Raw genomic sequence first — 15,054 nt, forward strand, 5'->3', positions numbered from 1 at the left:
AGGAGGAGGTCCACGGAGGAATGGAGCGGGGTATTACAAGACTTGGCTAGTGTTATTTGCCCATCCTCTTAGCTATCTTATCTCCCTCCTCTACCAGGGCATTTCTGGGTTTCCACAAAGAGTGGGCGAGGGGATAGATGACTCAGGCAGAAAGAGACGGAGACAGAAACAGAAAGAGAAATAAGAATGTGTGAAGTCTCCACCCCAGTTCCGCCCAGAGAAGGCGCTGACACAAAGGCAGGTCAGTCCCCTGAGTGTGGGGAGCCATGCTTCGTGGCCGAGACCTCATCCTGGAGGCTCTGGACAACCTGACTGAAGATGAGTTCAAGAGGTTCAAAAACAAGCTGCGGACGGTGCCGCTGCGGGAGGGCTACTGCCACCTCCCCCGGGGACCTTTGCAGGACCTGGACCGCGTGGACCTTACCGACAAGATCGTCAGTTACTACCTAGAGGGCTACGGGACGGAGCTGACCCTGCGGGTACTCCAGGACATCGGCATGCAGGAGGAGGCTGTCAGACTCCAGCAAGCCGCAGGCTCTGGTGAGGCTGCCTTCTCTCAATCCCCACCCCTCAGCCAGGAACCCACCCTCAACCCGCCCCCTTCTAACCCCTTCCACTCCACTTTCTAAATTCTGTACCAAGTCTCCAGGCTCAAGTTCTTAGCCTTTGAGATCCACTACGGATATGGCTCCTTTCCTGGGACTCAGGCCACTGCCCGCCATCCCAAACTATCCCCACCCTCTTCCTTCCCTCCCGCCATAGCTTCCTACTCGCTGTCTGACTTTCAACACGTCATTTTTGTCCCTCCCTCTCTTCCTCTCAGCGTTACTTTTCATTTTCTCCCGCTGCTTTTCGACCCCGTTTGCAGCTGGGGGTAAGGGAATAAATACTGGGACAAAAGATCCTAGAAAACATTTAAACACCCTGACACCGGTTGTCATACACACACACTAACACACACACAAGTTGACACATATACCAACGCTCACAAATGTTCACGTATACAGACGTTCACAAAGAGACACAGAGCAAAGAACCAAGTTCTCCCCTTCCCTTCTCTCATTGTTCTTCTCCTGGGACCTTTGAACTTAGACCTGTGTGAGTCAGGAAAGTTGGAATTATTTGGGGAATGAGGTAGGGGAGAAGGAAGAAGAGATGTTACACACTGGAGGGGCTCCCCAGGAAGGAACTGGGAGAAATTGGGAAAGATACCCTTACATTTTCTCTTTACAGCCTCAACGCCTCACCCAACAGGAAATGCAGCCCCGCCCACTCAGCATTCAGCTACAGCATCCACTCCATCAGGTAAGGACTAATTCATTCTCTCTCCAGGGGACTCTAGATCAAAGTCTTTCGCTCTTCATAGCCTCGTGGAAAGTAGCCACTAAGCCTGGAAGGGTCAAAGTCCAGGACCAGGAAGCATCTTCCAACATTTGGAATGTAGGTAAGGTAGTCTTCAATTAGTTTGACATTCAGTTAATCCATCTTTCAGGAAGACCTGTATTGAATGTCCAGTAGGAATTCAGGGGCAGATGGGAGGAATCAATAAAGTAAGCAAGCATTTATTAAGCGTCTACTATGTGCTAGAAACTGTGCTAAATGCTAGAGGCACAAAGACAAAATCAAAAGAATTTACATTTTCATGAGGGAGTGTGTGTGTGCATACACCATATCAGATATCAGATAACTTTAGAGGGAAAAGCACTAGCATCTAAGGAAAGGCTTCATGTAAAAAGTGGTACTTAAGTCTAGTCTTGAAGGAATTTAGGGGTTCAAAGAGGCAGAAGTGAATAGGGAGAGCAATTCCAGGCATAAGGCAATACAAAGTAACGGAGATAGGGATAGACTATCCTGGGTCTAGTATAACAATTATCATTGGACTGCAGATTGCACATAAGATAGGAAAAGGCTGGGTTGTGAAGAGCTTTAGATGCTAGAGGGGTTCGTTTTTGATTCTCAATGTAAAAGGAAGCCATTGAAGTTTATTGAGCAGTAGAGTGGCACAGTCAGACCTGCATTTTAGGGAAATCATTTCAGTGTTTGTATAGAGGATAAACTAGAGTAGGGAGAGACTTAAGACCAAATAAGATAACTATTGCAGTAGTCAAGGTGAGATATTACTACCCTGAACTAGGGTGGTAACCATGTGAATGGAGTTAAGGGGACGGACACGGACACACACACACACACACACACACACACACATATGATTAGAAAACTCAATGACTACAAGGTTTGTGTCACTTCGGTAGAAATAGGGAAGTTCAGCAGAGAGGTTAGTTTAGGGTGAAAAACAATGAATTCTGTTTTGGATATGATGAGTTTGAGATGTGTGTCATCTGCATAAAGATAATAATCAAAACAATGGTAGCTGATGAGGTCACCAAGGAAAAGGAGTATAGTGAGAAAAGAGAAGAGGAAGTGTGCTGGAGCCTTGGGAAACACATACAGTTAAAGTCTGTGAAATGAATGATGATCCAACAAAAAAGACCCAGAAAGAATAGTCAGACAGATGGGGGAAATCCAAAGAAAGCAGTATCTCGAAAATCCAGAGATGAGACAGTATCCAGGAGGATCATGGGATCATTGGTCTAGACCTGAAAGGGACCTCAGAGGCCATCTAATCCAACTTCTTCATTTTATAGATGAGAAAACTAAGACCCATGGAGGTTAAATAATTTGCCCAAGATCAAGCAAGATTTGAACCCAGGTCCTCAGATTCTAGATCCAAGGTATTCTCCATTGTATCATCCTGGTCAACTGTGTCGAATGCTGCAAAGTGGACTAAAAGGATGAGAAAAGACTACTAGATTTAGCAATTAAGGGAACATGAGCAATGTTGGAGAGAGAGGTTTGAGATGATTGATGAGGTCACTAGTCAGCTTGCAGAGGGTCAGGAAGAGTGAGAAGAGAAAGGAGAAGAGATAAGATGATAGCTAACAGGGATGTTAGGGATGAAGGTTGGAGACTGGGGCAATCTTCTACAGAATGTGAGCCAAGTCTTGGTAAATGCCAGAGGATGGAAGGAGCGTGAGAGGAACACATCAAAAAAAAGAAATAGAAACTGAGCCAAGGGCATATTTCATGTGCATCTTTCCCCAAAGTCAACAAGTCACAAAAACATATGCCAGTGGGCTTTGCTTTATAGTGCTTCTATATTGGACATACTCTCAAAGGATTATAGGTAAATGATCCCAATTCAGTGCTTGGGAGCCGGTGACTTTTAAAGACGCCCTGAAGGATGTTTAAATTGAGGTTTACCTCTCCTTGGAAACCCTGGGACTAGAGCTTCCGTTAATCCAAAACGTTGGTTCAAGGATTGTGGAATGAATGGAGGTGTCAGATGAAGGAGGGAGGTAATGAGCATGGTGGGGTTAGTCAAGGAATACTTTTCACAGGAGACCAACCTTAGTGGAGATATGAGGGAGAGGAAAGAGATGGATTAGATAAAAAGCATGGGCAAATGGTCCCAGTGAAGACTCAGAAGTTATAATTATGGGTTGTTGAGGGTTTTTATGGGGGAAGGGGAGGAGAAAGCCTTGGGGTAACAAAATATAGTTGCTAGAAGGGCTTCCCCTACCCTAGGGCTAATCAAGGATCAATCTCAGTGGATGGAGTACTCATCCTTCCTCCCCTATTCCTTCCTATATGGGCCTGAAGGAGCTAACCATACCCCCACTTTCTGTTTAACTGGTGTCCTATAAGCCATTATCTCACCCTTTCTCTGTTTTTTTCTCTCTGTCCAATACACCCCAGGGATGCATTTTGTGGATAAGCATCGAGCAATCCTCATCAGTGATGTCACCTTGCTGGATCCAGTCCTAGACCGGTTGTATGGGCAAGTTCTGAAGCCAGAGCAATATGAGGCAATCAGGGCTGAGAGCACCATTCCGAAACAGATGAGGGTGCTCTACAGCTTCATGCGAGCTTGGGATAATACATGTAAAGATCTGTTATTAGAAGCTCTGAGGGAGACCAACCCTTTCCTAGTGCAAAGGCTGGAGAGGAGCTGAGGGGCCCTTAGAGTTCCCTCGTACTACAGGATCCCAGGACTCCGCTCTGACCCTAGCACTTCAATGTCTGGCTCTCAAGGGCCCCACAAACTGCCTTAAAAAGTAAAATAAAACTATGAAAACTAATTATCTTCCATGTATCTGACTGTTTTCTCCTTCCCATTTTGGTCTCCCAGTGTTCTCCCCTCCAATTCCACTCCCTGAGTGGGACTGAGCCTGGTCCCTTGACCTCCTTACAGGGAAGTCCCTTTCAATCAACAAACCCTGCTCCACTCCATTCCAGGATTGAAAATCCTTACCCCTACTCCCCTTCTCACTGGGCATGTGCCCAACTCTCACATAGGCATCCCAATGAAAATCTGAAAAAGAAAGAGAAATAATATTCTCCAGTCAGTCTAGAATTGCACAAAAAGGCAGTCAAAAGACTGTAGAGACTGGTACAAGTGTAGAGGAAGAAATAAACCCAGGGATGTAGAAATCCCAAACCAAAATTCCCAAGGCAAGGCCGCCTGGAATGAATTCGTGGACCCAAGCAATCTTTAAGTCAAGTTGGCAAAAGTTTTATTACGCTTTAAGTAAATGAAGGGGGAAGGGGTCTTAGGGAACCTGCGACCCTAAAGGGGGCAGGGGGGAATTTTTATAGGAGGTTACAAGGGGTTAAAGGGGGAGACATATCAATTAGATGTTATGGTGTGGGGAATTGGGAGTGGTTAGGGCAGAGTTGAGGAGTGGTTAGTTCTTAAAGGAACATGCACTTTTAGTACCTACTTCGCAGGCATCTTACCCAGAATTCACAAGGAAATAGCCCGAGTGGGCCAGGAGGAGGTGTGGTTTTGCCTGTGAAATGTCACTAAGTCACCAGGAGTTCAGGGCTAGTTGGAGATACTGGCTAGGTTCCATCAAGTGCCTTGTTAGTCAAGATTAATGTAAGGGAATAAACATTTGAACTATGTCTAGGATATATGTTAGACTCAGCATATGGTCAGTTATCAACACCTGGGAATCAAACTATAATTGGGCATAGCTGCTTACTAAGGAGAAGCAGAGATAGTTTAGGGCATGCTGCCCTTTAGCTATAGAAGGGCTGCCTGGGAAAGAATATGTTTGAGAACCAGATGTGTTCTGAGATTGGAATTTTGCCACAGGCACAGGCACCCAAGCAGAGGCTGTTAGGATTAGGGCCCAAGCACAAGCACCCCATCACAAGGTTTGGGTAAGCCAGCTCAGGTAAAAGTGGAGGCGATGAAGTCAAGAAGACAGGTGGACCAGGGATCTGAAATCGGTGAGTACTCTGAGTGTAGGCCTCATAATTCAGGACCAACTCTAGTAATCAGACACTTGAAGGGGAGCCCAGCCCAGGCTTCTCAGAACAGAAGCAGAAGATGGAACTTGGCCTTAATAGCACTAAGCAGAAAGACCAAACCTGGCAGTGTACTGCTCGGAATACTGGAAGCCACAGGAGGAGACAGGACCAACTCAGTACCTGGGCACTGGAGGCCTGACGCCTGAGTGATCTCTTATACTCCACTAGGGCTCATTAGGACCACACCAGGGATGAAACCAATTCTTAACTGTATACTGTGAAAAGAGAAGCCAAAGGAAAGCTGCTAAGGCCTAAACCCACAAGGGTCTGCCAGGAGACCAAGATAAAACTTCTAACAAAATAAAACATCCCTTTATGTTAAAGGCACTAGGAAGCATAGGAATAAGAGAACCTTTCCTTGATAGGGTAAGTAGTAATTACCTAATACAAAGAACTAACATTATCTGTAATGGAGAAACGCTAGAGGCCTTTGTAACAAGACAAGGATGTCCATTGTTACCACTATTATTTAACATATTTCAAATTACTTGCTACAGCAATAAAGCAAAACATCATATGAAAATAAGAAACAAAATTATTGCTTTTGTATGTGACATTATGATTTAATTAGAGAACCCTGGAGTTCAACTAAAAATAGTTAAAATGATAATTTCAGCAAAGTAGCAAAACACAAAGCCATGAAATCATCAGATATCCTGTACATTACCAATAAAGCCTAGTAGAATGAGATGTAAAAAGATACTTTATTCAAAATAATGATAGCATTTACAAAATGTCTAAGTCATCTTATACACCTAGGAATTATATGAATACGGGGCGGAGCCAAGATGGCGGCTGGAAAACAGGGACTAGCGTGAGATCCCTGCCAAGTCCCTCCAAAAACCTATAAAAAAAGGCTCTGAACCAATTCTAGAACTGCAGAACCCACAAAATAGCAGAGGGAAGCAAGGCTCCAGCCCAGGACAACCTAGATGGTTGCTGGGTGAGGTCTTTTGTGCACGGAGCTGGGAGCGGAGGGGAGCCATGTGGAGCAGAGCCCAGGGTGGGCAGTGTGGACCAACCAGACCAGGAGCTGGATGGAGCGGGCCCTAGCACCCTGAATCAGTGAGCTGTGTCAGTTACCAGACTTCTCAACCCACAAACACCGAAGACAACAGAGAACTGCAGAACCCACAAAATAGCGGAGGGAAGCAGGGCTCCAGCCCAGCACAGCCTGGATGGTCTCTGGGTAAGGTCTATCCCACACTGAGCTGGGAGCAGAGTGGGGTGGAGTGGAGCCCAGCATGGGCAGTGCAGACCAACCAGACCAGGAGCCAGGCGGTGCATTCCCTAGCACCCTGAATCAGTGAGCTGCGGCAGTTACCCGACTTCTCAACCCACAAACACCAAAGACAACAGAGAAGGTTAGTGGGAAAAGTGGCTGGGGACAGAGTGAAAAAAGGAGTTCGAGGTTCAGCCACTGCCCTGGGGGCAGCAGAAGTGGGGCAGCTACAGAACTACAGCTGCAGTTGCTTTTGGCCCCAAGCCCACCTGGTGGGAGGAATTAAGTGGCGAATCAGAGCAGGAGTGCAGAGTCTGCTGAAGGTCTAAGTCCAGTCTTGGTTGGGAGTTCTTGGGGGAGGAGGATCGCTGGTGTGGTAGAGCTGGCACATCCCCCCCTGACGTGGAACATAGTTCTCTTTGCTCTACAAGCAGTCATACCCTGCTGAAAAACTCAAGGGTCAAGTAAGTTGGCTGGGAACATGACCAGGCAGCAAAAACGCACCCAGATTCAGTCTCAGACTTTGGAATCTTTCTTTGGTGACAAAGAATATCAAAACATACAGCCAGAAGAAGTCAACAAAGTCAAAGAGCCTACAACAAAAGCCTCCAAGAAAAACATGAACTGGTCTCAGGCCATGGAAGAGCTCAAAAAGGATTTGGAAAAGCAAGTTAGAGAAGTAGAGGAAAAATTGGGAAGAGAAATGAGAGTGATGCGAGAAAACCATGAAAAACAAGTCAATGACTTGCTAAAGGAGACCCTCCAAAATACTGAAAAATATATTGAAGAAAACAACACCTTAAAAAATAGACTAACTCAAATGGCAAAAGAGCTCCAAAAAGCCAATGAGGAGAAGAATGCCTTGAAAGGCAGAATTAGCCAAATGGAAAAGGAGGTCCAAAAGACCACTGAAGAAAATACTACCTTAAAAATGAGATTGGAGCAAGTGGAAGCTAGTGACTTTATGAGAAATCAAGATATTATAAAACAGAACCAAAGGAATGAAAAAATGGAAGACAATGTCAAATATCTCATTGGAAAAACCACTGACCTGGAAAATAGATCCAGGTGAGATCATTTAAAAATTATTGGACTACCTGAAAGCCATGATCCAAAAATGAACCTAGATATCATCTTTCAAGAAATTATCAAAGAGAACTGCCCTGATATTCTAGAGCCACAGGGCAAAATAGAAATTGAAAGAATCCATCGATCGCCTCCTCAAATAGATCCCCAAAAGAAATCTCCTAGTAATATTGTTGCCAAATTCCAGAGGAATTATATGAATAAAACGACAAAGCACCCTTTATAAAAATAAAGGCAGACTTAAATAAATGGAGAGAAATTAACTTCTTGTGTTTATGCCATACTGATATAAAAATTATAATATTATGTAAATGTTTTCACAATTCAAATATTGTGTCAATCCAACTATCAAAGACATAGAACTAGATGAAAGTGTAACAAAATTTATCTGGAGGAACCAAAAATCTTAAGGGAAAGGCTAAAAAAAAAGCATGAAGCAAAAAGGCCTAGAAGAACCAGATCTGAAGCTATATAAAAAGGAGTAATCATTAAAAAATTTTGTGCTGGTCAAAATTAGAAAAGTTGATTAATGGTACAAATTAGGAATAAAATATCCAAAAACAATCAAACAGAGTAGTATAGTGTTTGATAAATCCAAGGACTTTAACTATTAGGCTAAGGACTCACTCACTGACAAAAACTGCTAGGAAAACTGGAAAACAGCCTGGAGAAATTAAGCTTAGATTATCTCATACCTTATGCCACAGTAAGCTCTAAATGAATATGTGACCTAAATATAAATGGCCATATAATAAAAAAGAGGAAAATTGAAGAATTCACCATTATGGCTAGGGAGAGAAGTCTTGACCAAATGAGACGTAGAGAGGATCATAAAAGATTAAATGAAAAATTTTGATTATATAAAATTGAAGTTTTTGCATAAACTAAAGCAATGCAGTGAGAATTAGAGGGTTAACAGTTAACTGGGGAAAAAAATCTTTGCAGAAACTTCTCTGATAAATATCTGACATCCAAAATTATAGGTAATATTCCTCTAATAAAGAAATGGGCAAAGGATATGAGCAGATAATTCTCAAAAAAGGCATACAAACTATCAACAACTACATGAAGAAATGCTTCAAATCACTAGTAATGAGAAAAATTAAAATTTAAAAAACCTGTAAAGTTACATGTCACATATAGGAAGTTGGCAAAGTTGACACAAAGAGGAAATGACAGCTATTGCAGGGACTATAGGAGGACACGTACATAAACACACTATTATTGGAGTTGCGAATTAGTTTTGCCATTCAGGAATGCAAATTGAAGCTATATCCAAAATGTCACTAAACTGTGAATGCCCTTTGACTCAACATATCCTAAAGAGATCAAAGACAAAGAAAAAGGACTCATATGCACAAAATATTTACAATAGCATTTTTGGTAGTGACTATTGAGGAATGGCTGAACAATTATGGCATGTGAATATAGTGGAACATTAGTATCCTTCAAGAAATGACAAAAGGAATACATTCAGAGAAACCTCTGAATTTCAGGAATGAAATACTGGGAAGAAGAAATCAAACTATGCTGATAAGAGAGAAGAATATTTATATTAGAGAAGGCTTTTCTAGAAACCTTCTGGTTTCTAACAGTTGCTTCACTCTTTTAGAAACCCCTAAGTTGTAGTTTAAATATCATAGATGCAACTATTCATTATTTGAAAAAAAAAACAATAGGCAGAATTACTATTCTGGCCCTGAATCTGACCCCAAAAAAGAAACTAGTTCCTGAAATAGAAATGATGGAAACTTTGTGGAGATGAGGAAGTGACTGCTTTTTCTAGGAATTTATGAAAGAGAATAATAGGAAAGTCAGCTATAATCTGACAGATATATTGATTTTTAGGAAACAGATTTCAAAGTGTATAGCAAAATAATAGATGGAATGTTATAATTTAACATAATTTTTATTATTAAAAAATAAGTGTTATTTTCTCTTGAATGAACAAAAATTATCCGACAATTTTCTTGGCCCAGCAGATACAGTTATGCCTTTCACATTGCAACTTTCCTCATCATCGTTTTGATATATTGTGGGTTGGCATAAGAAATTAAATGGGAACTTTTGGGGAGTTTTGTGGAAGCTGCAGATGACATGTGAAGGCCAGCAGATGACAGAGAGCCTATGAGCAAATACTTAACCCAAATTTTATAATAAGGTACCATAAATACCTCATAAAAGCAAAAGAAAAAAATTGGACTTCTACTCTGATAAGGAGGGAAGGCCAAAATATTTCATATGTATTTTCCAGATTGTGGGGGCTTCATGCCCTTAACCCCCATGATGTGGAAGGGATAACCGTACTTCCCAATGAACAGTCAAATAAAATCCTTTACAAAAGTATCTTCCTGAAAAACAAAGTTTTTAAAATCAATTTTTAACAGAAAGAAGGGATATACCATCTAATTATTTAAAAAGTTTTAATGATTGGAGCAGCTAGGTGGCGCAGTGAGTAGAGCACCGGCCCTGGAGTCAGGAGGACCCGAGTTCAAATCTGACCTCAGACCCTTGACACACTTACTAGTTGTGTGACCTTGGGCAAGTCACTTAACCCCAATTGCCCCGCCTTCCCCCCTGCAAAAAAAAAAAAAGTTTTAATGATTCACTTTGTCTTTGTCATAGTCCTTTCCCCTGAAGAATTAATTCCCCAAGTCTCCTATTGAATTGCCTTTTACAACAACTTTGTGTTGTTGCTGTCCAGTTGTGTCTGACTCTTCCTGACCCCGTTTGGGGTTTTCTTGGCAGAGATACCGGCATAGTTTTGCTATTTCCTTTTCCAGCTTGTTGTACAGATGAGGAGCTGAGGCAAACAGGGTTAAATGACTCGCTTAGGGTCGCACAGCTAGCTAGCGAGTGTCTGAGGCCAGGTTTAACCTCAAGAAGATGAGTCTTCCTGACTTCAGGCCCGGCACTCTATCCGCTGAGCCACTTAGCTTAACACGACAGCTAAATAACGACAACAGTGCTTCAAACAAAACCAACAGACGCGGGTATTTCTTACAGCTTAAGGCTGAAAATTCCACATTTATTAGTTCTCTGAGACCAAGACTGGTGATGACAGTCAGATTTTGACGGACTTTTAGTATTGTTTATTTATATCATTGTAGTAGTTGTATATATTATTCTCTTTATTCTGCTTTGATCTATATAAATTCGTGTCTTCGACATTTCTCTGAGTTTCTCATATTTGTAATTTCTTTTTTCTTGTATTTGTCCAGACCTTTGATTTCATTGTTTTTTATGGTACAATAATAAATAGCCTATTATGTTCGTACACTATAACTTCTCTAGCCGTTCTCCAACTGACAGGCACTCACTTTGCTTTTAGGTATTTGTTACCATGATGCTGCTATGGATATTTTAATATATATGGGACAGTTTTTCTTGTCTTTGACCTACTTAACATATATGTCCAAGAGTGGGATCTCAAAAGGTAGAAGCGTGTTATTGAATTTTCTAGCATAGTTCAAAATTCTTTTCCAGAAAGGTTGTATACACTCATTACTGCAGAGCTCCACAAACAGCGTATTAGAATGCCTGCCTCCCCACAGTACTTCTAATTTTACTATATCCACATTTTTTCATCTCTCCCACATTGAGAGTTGTGAAGGGAAACCTCAGAGCTGGTTTGAATTTCATTTCTCTTATTGCTGTTCATCCTTTGTTTTAAAAGAGGACCAATGACATTGTATGTGATATCTTGACTCGCGTGTGAATGGGATTTAAGTGAGGCAGTGGCTCAAAGTCTTGCCCTCTCTTCCTGAGTCATCCAAGTCCAATGACAGGTCAAAAGTCAAGATGACTGGTGATGGCCCCAGATGTAGACCACAAAGAGGTAGTTATGCCACTAAGGAGTACGGGAGAGAAGGAGAAGGAATCCTCTCTGCATTTTGAAGACCAACTAGGAAGTAGCATTTGAAAATGTTCAGTTACATCCAAATTACTGAGGGACAGCACAGTCTAGGGTTCAGTGAGCAGGTCTGTTCTGAAAAGCTTACACTGGGCTTTACGAGTTCTGATTTTGTTTGTGATCCTTGAGTAGAGATGTGTGAGTGTTTTGGTATTTAAATAGTCCTTTTCCTCTTTCTCCTTTTCCTCCTCCTCTTCCTCCTTTTCATCTTTCTCTTCCCTTTCTTTTCTTCCTCTAGGGTAATGACACTTTAATGTCAGGATGTTGCACAAATGTCATATCCAAACCCCAGCAGAGACTTGAATACTGGAAGGACAAGAACAGTGGATTGAGTCACAGCTTCTGAGGGATGAATTTGGGCCGTTGTTATGCAGTGTTTGGCCAGCAAACCTACACTCATCGAAACACTGGCAGGTTCAGATTGGGAAGCTCACATGGGGAAAACCCAGTCGAAGTAATGTCTAATAACATCAGGGTAATTGATGTATATATCTTAATTACTTTCTCTTCCTACAAAAATGTGCTGCTCCACGGTAAAGAGATTGACTGCTTTCTGGTCAGAGGCTCCTGGAATATCTCCTGTGCTCACAGATACCATTTCTGTGCAATAAGCAACAAAACTAAAAACTTTTTTGAGCAAACTGACTTGAAAGTCTTTATTCTCCTCTAGATAACCAACTGCTTCTTTTTAAGATACTAAATAAAATATTTAGGGATCTTTGAATTGAAAAGGCTCTTAGAAGGAAGTTCAGACCACCTCCCTCCCCCAAGGGCTCTGTACATTTGTATACTGTTACAGTCATGTTATGCCTTAAGCATGGTTAAAAAAAAGAGCTCATCTTTATATAGCACTTTAAGATTTAAATGAAACTTTTCTCAAAACAATGCTGTGAGATAGGAAATGCAAGTTTTATTCTCATTTCTCAAGTCTTTTCCTACTCTAACCCATCCTCTACTTAGTAGAGTCAGCCCAAATCTGACCACATCAGCCAGCCCCATTCAATAAACCCCAGTGGCTCCCTAATACCTCCAGAATTAAATATAAAAACTTCTATTTGACTTATAAAGCCCTTCATAACCTGGCCCCTTCCTACCTTTCCAGCCCTTTTATACGCTATGTATTCTATGATCCAGTGACACTTATCTCCTTGCTGTTCCTCACGTACAATATTCCAAATCCAGACTGGGCATTTTCGATGGCTGTTCCCCATGCCTGGAATCCTCTATGTCTTCATTTCTATCTAGCTGGAGGCAGATAGGTAGTGCAGTGTATGGGGAGCTGGGCCTGGAGTCAGAAAGACCTGAGTTCCAATATATTCTGTCCAGTAGTTCAGTCATGTCTGACTCTTTGTGACCCCCTTTGGGATTTCCTTGGTACAGATATTGGAGTTTGCCATTTCTTTCTCCAACTTATTTTACAGATGAGGAAATTGAGGCAAACAGGGTTAAGTGACCTGCCCAGGGTCATACAGCTAGTAATTGGGGAATGGCTCTTACATATTTGCATAAATTCTCTATATATTGTGGATATAAGGTCTTTATCATATATATTTGATGCACATTTCCTCCCTTAATTTGTCTTGTGTTCTTTAAATTTGACAGTATGCTACTAGCATTGACTGTGGTAACGGACTAGAGTTTGTTGGCCTCTTCATGCTAACTTTCTTTATGACACTGTTGTAGTCATTATAAGTATTGTTCTTTTGACTCTGTTTTATTCATTCTGTAATACTTAAAAGTCTTCCCGTATTTCCCTGAATTCTTTATATTTGTCATTCCTTAAGATACATACATGGAGCCATAATTCAGTGTGACTGGGTTTTTCCCCAGGGATACTTTTCACACTGTATCCCCCACAGGCCAGAAGTGCTACTTAAAGTTCTACATTTGTATTCCACCATTCCTTCAGTTATTATCCAATTGCTGGACACAATATTTTGTTTCCAGCTCCTTGTTATTATAATTTATGCTACTGTTGATTTTTTTTTTGTGCATATGCATCTTTTTAAAAAAATGGTTTTTTTTTTTCCTGTCAACATCTGTGGGATATAGATCCTTAAGTAGAATCTTTGGGTCAAAGGGTACAATCAATTTAGTAACTTTTCTTGCATAATTCCAAATTATTTTACAGAGTGGCTGAACCAGGGGGCAGAGCCGAGATGGTAGAGTAAAAGCAGGGATTCACCTGAGCTCTTCTCTAAACATCTTTTACATAATGTTCCAGAACAAATGCTGGAGCAGCAGAACACACAAAAGGATGGGGTGGAACAATTTTCCAGCCAAAGACAACTTAGGAGGTCAGCAGAAAAGCACTGTCCCACCCGAGTGAGAGTGGATTGCAGTCTAGCACAGGCCAAGTCAGCACAGATGGGACCCCAGCAAATCAAGAATTGGCCTTGGGGGCAATTGAATCAGCAGTGGCAGCTGCTTCTGGAGCTCCAAGCCCCAAGATGATAAGAGTGACCCTTCCTTTGAGGCTTTGGGTGTGGTAGTTTTAAATCTGTTATCTTTTTCTGAGTGTCTGTTTTGATCTTCCTTGTCACCATAGTAACTTTCTATAGTTAGAATTTTTTCTGTTGTTTGCTCATTTTTCCAACCAATTTCTTGAATTTTATCTCTTTGCTAAAGTAGAGCTCTGCTTCCAGGATGGAGGGTGCTCTGTCCCTAGCTTATTATATTATTATTATAATATTATTATTATAATATTATATCATATCATATTATTATATTATATTTATTATATATTATATTATATTATATTATATTATGTTATATTATATTATATTATATTATATTATATTATATTATATTATATTATATTATATTATATTATATTATATTATATTATATTATATTATATTATATTTATTGTCTCTCCCTATAGAACGTATGTACCTTGAGGGAAAGGATAGTTTCATTTTTGTTTTTATATTCTCAGTCTGCTAGGTAATAGGTGCTTAATAAATGCTTCTTGATTGATTGGTCCAACTAAGGTTATCTCCTGTTTCCCTCCATTTGCAGGCCTATGGTCTTACATTCTTGCCCAATCCCTAAGTCCCCCAAATCCTCTAGAGCAGAACTCAGCCTGAGGATATGAGATTCCTGGAAACTGTTCCCTGGCCTCAATACAGAAGTCAGGTGGGTGAAAACCACTCTCATACAGTTGCTCTCCCCCTAGTTGCTTCCTCTTCCCCCCTTCCACCCTATTTTTTTCTGTCTTATATCCAGTTCCCAGTGCTTATAATCCATTGTTACACAGGCCCATGCCCTGCCCTATCTTCTTCCTAACTCATAGAAACTTCTTGGATTTTTCATCCTCTTGGCTCCTCTGGGGCAAGGGTACGTACTGATCCAGGTTTAACCATGTACACACATAGACACTCCCTACACCCCAATACTTATTCAAATATGTTGACACACATATACCAGCACAGTAATACATTTTAACTTATACATG

General features: G+C 41.2%; 1 protein-coding gene across 1 annotated transcript; it reads left to right on the top strand.

Annotated features, from left to right (window-relative positions):
- The first annotated feature begins 236 nt into the window (after nucleotides 1-236).
- On the top strand, nucleotides 237-4,139 carry LOC118830845 (apoptosis-associated speck-like protein containing a CARD). The gene is made up of 3 exons (XM_036737857.1): nucleotides 237-540; nucleotides 1,234-1,305; nucleotides 3,757-4,139. The coding sequence occupies exons 1-3, from the start codon at nucleotides 267-269 to the stop codon at nucleotides 4,011-4,013; spliced, it is 603 nt and encodes a 200-aa protein (XP_036593752.1). The 5' UTR covers nucleotides 237-266; the 3' UTR covers nucleotides 4,014-4,139.
- Nucleotides 4,140-15,054: the final 10,915 nt, after the last annotated feature.

Source organism: Trichosurus vulpecula, chromosome 1 (assembly GCF_011100635.1).
Source record: "Trichosurus vulpecula isolate mTriVul1 chromosome 1, mTriVul1.pri, whole genome shotgun sequence".
NCBI lineage: Eukaryota > Metazoa > Chordata > Mammalia > Diprotodontia > Phalangeridae > Trichosurus > Trichosurus vulpecula.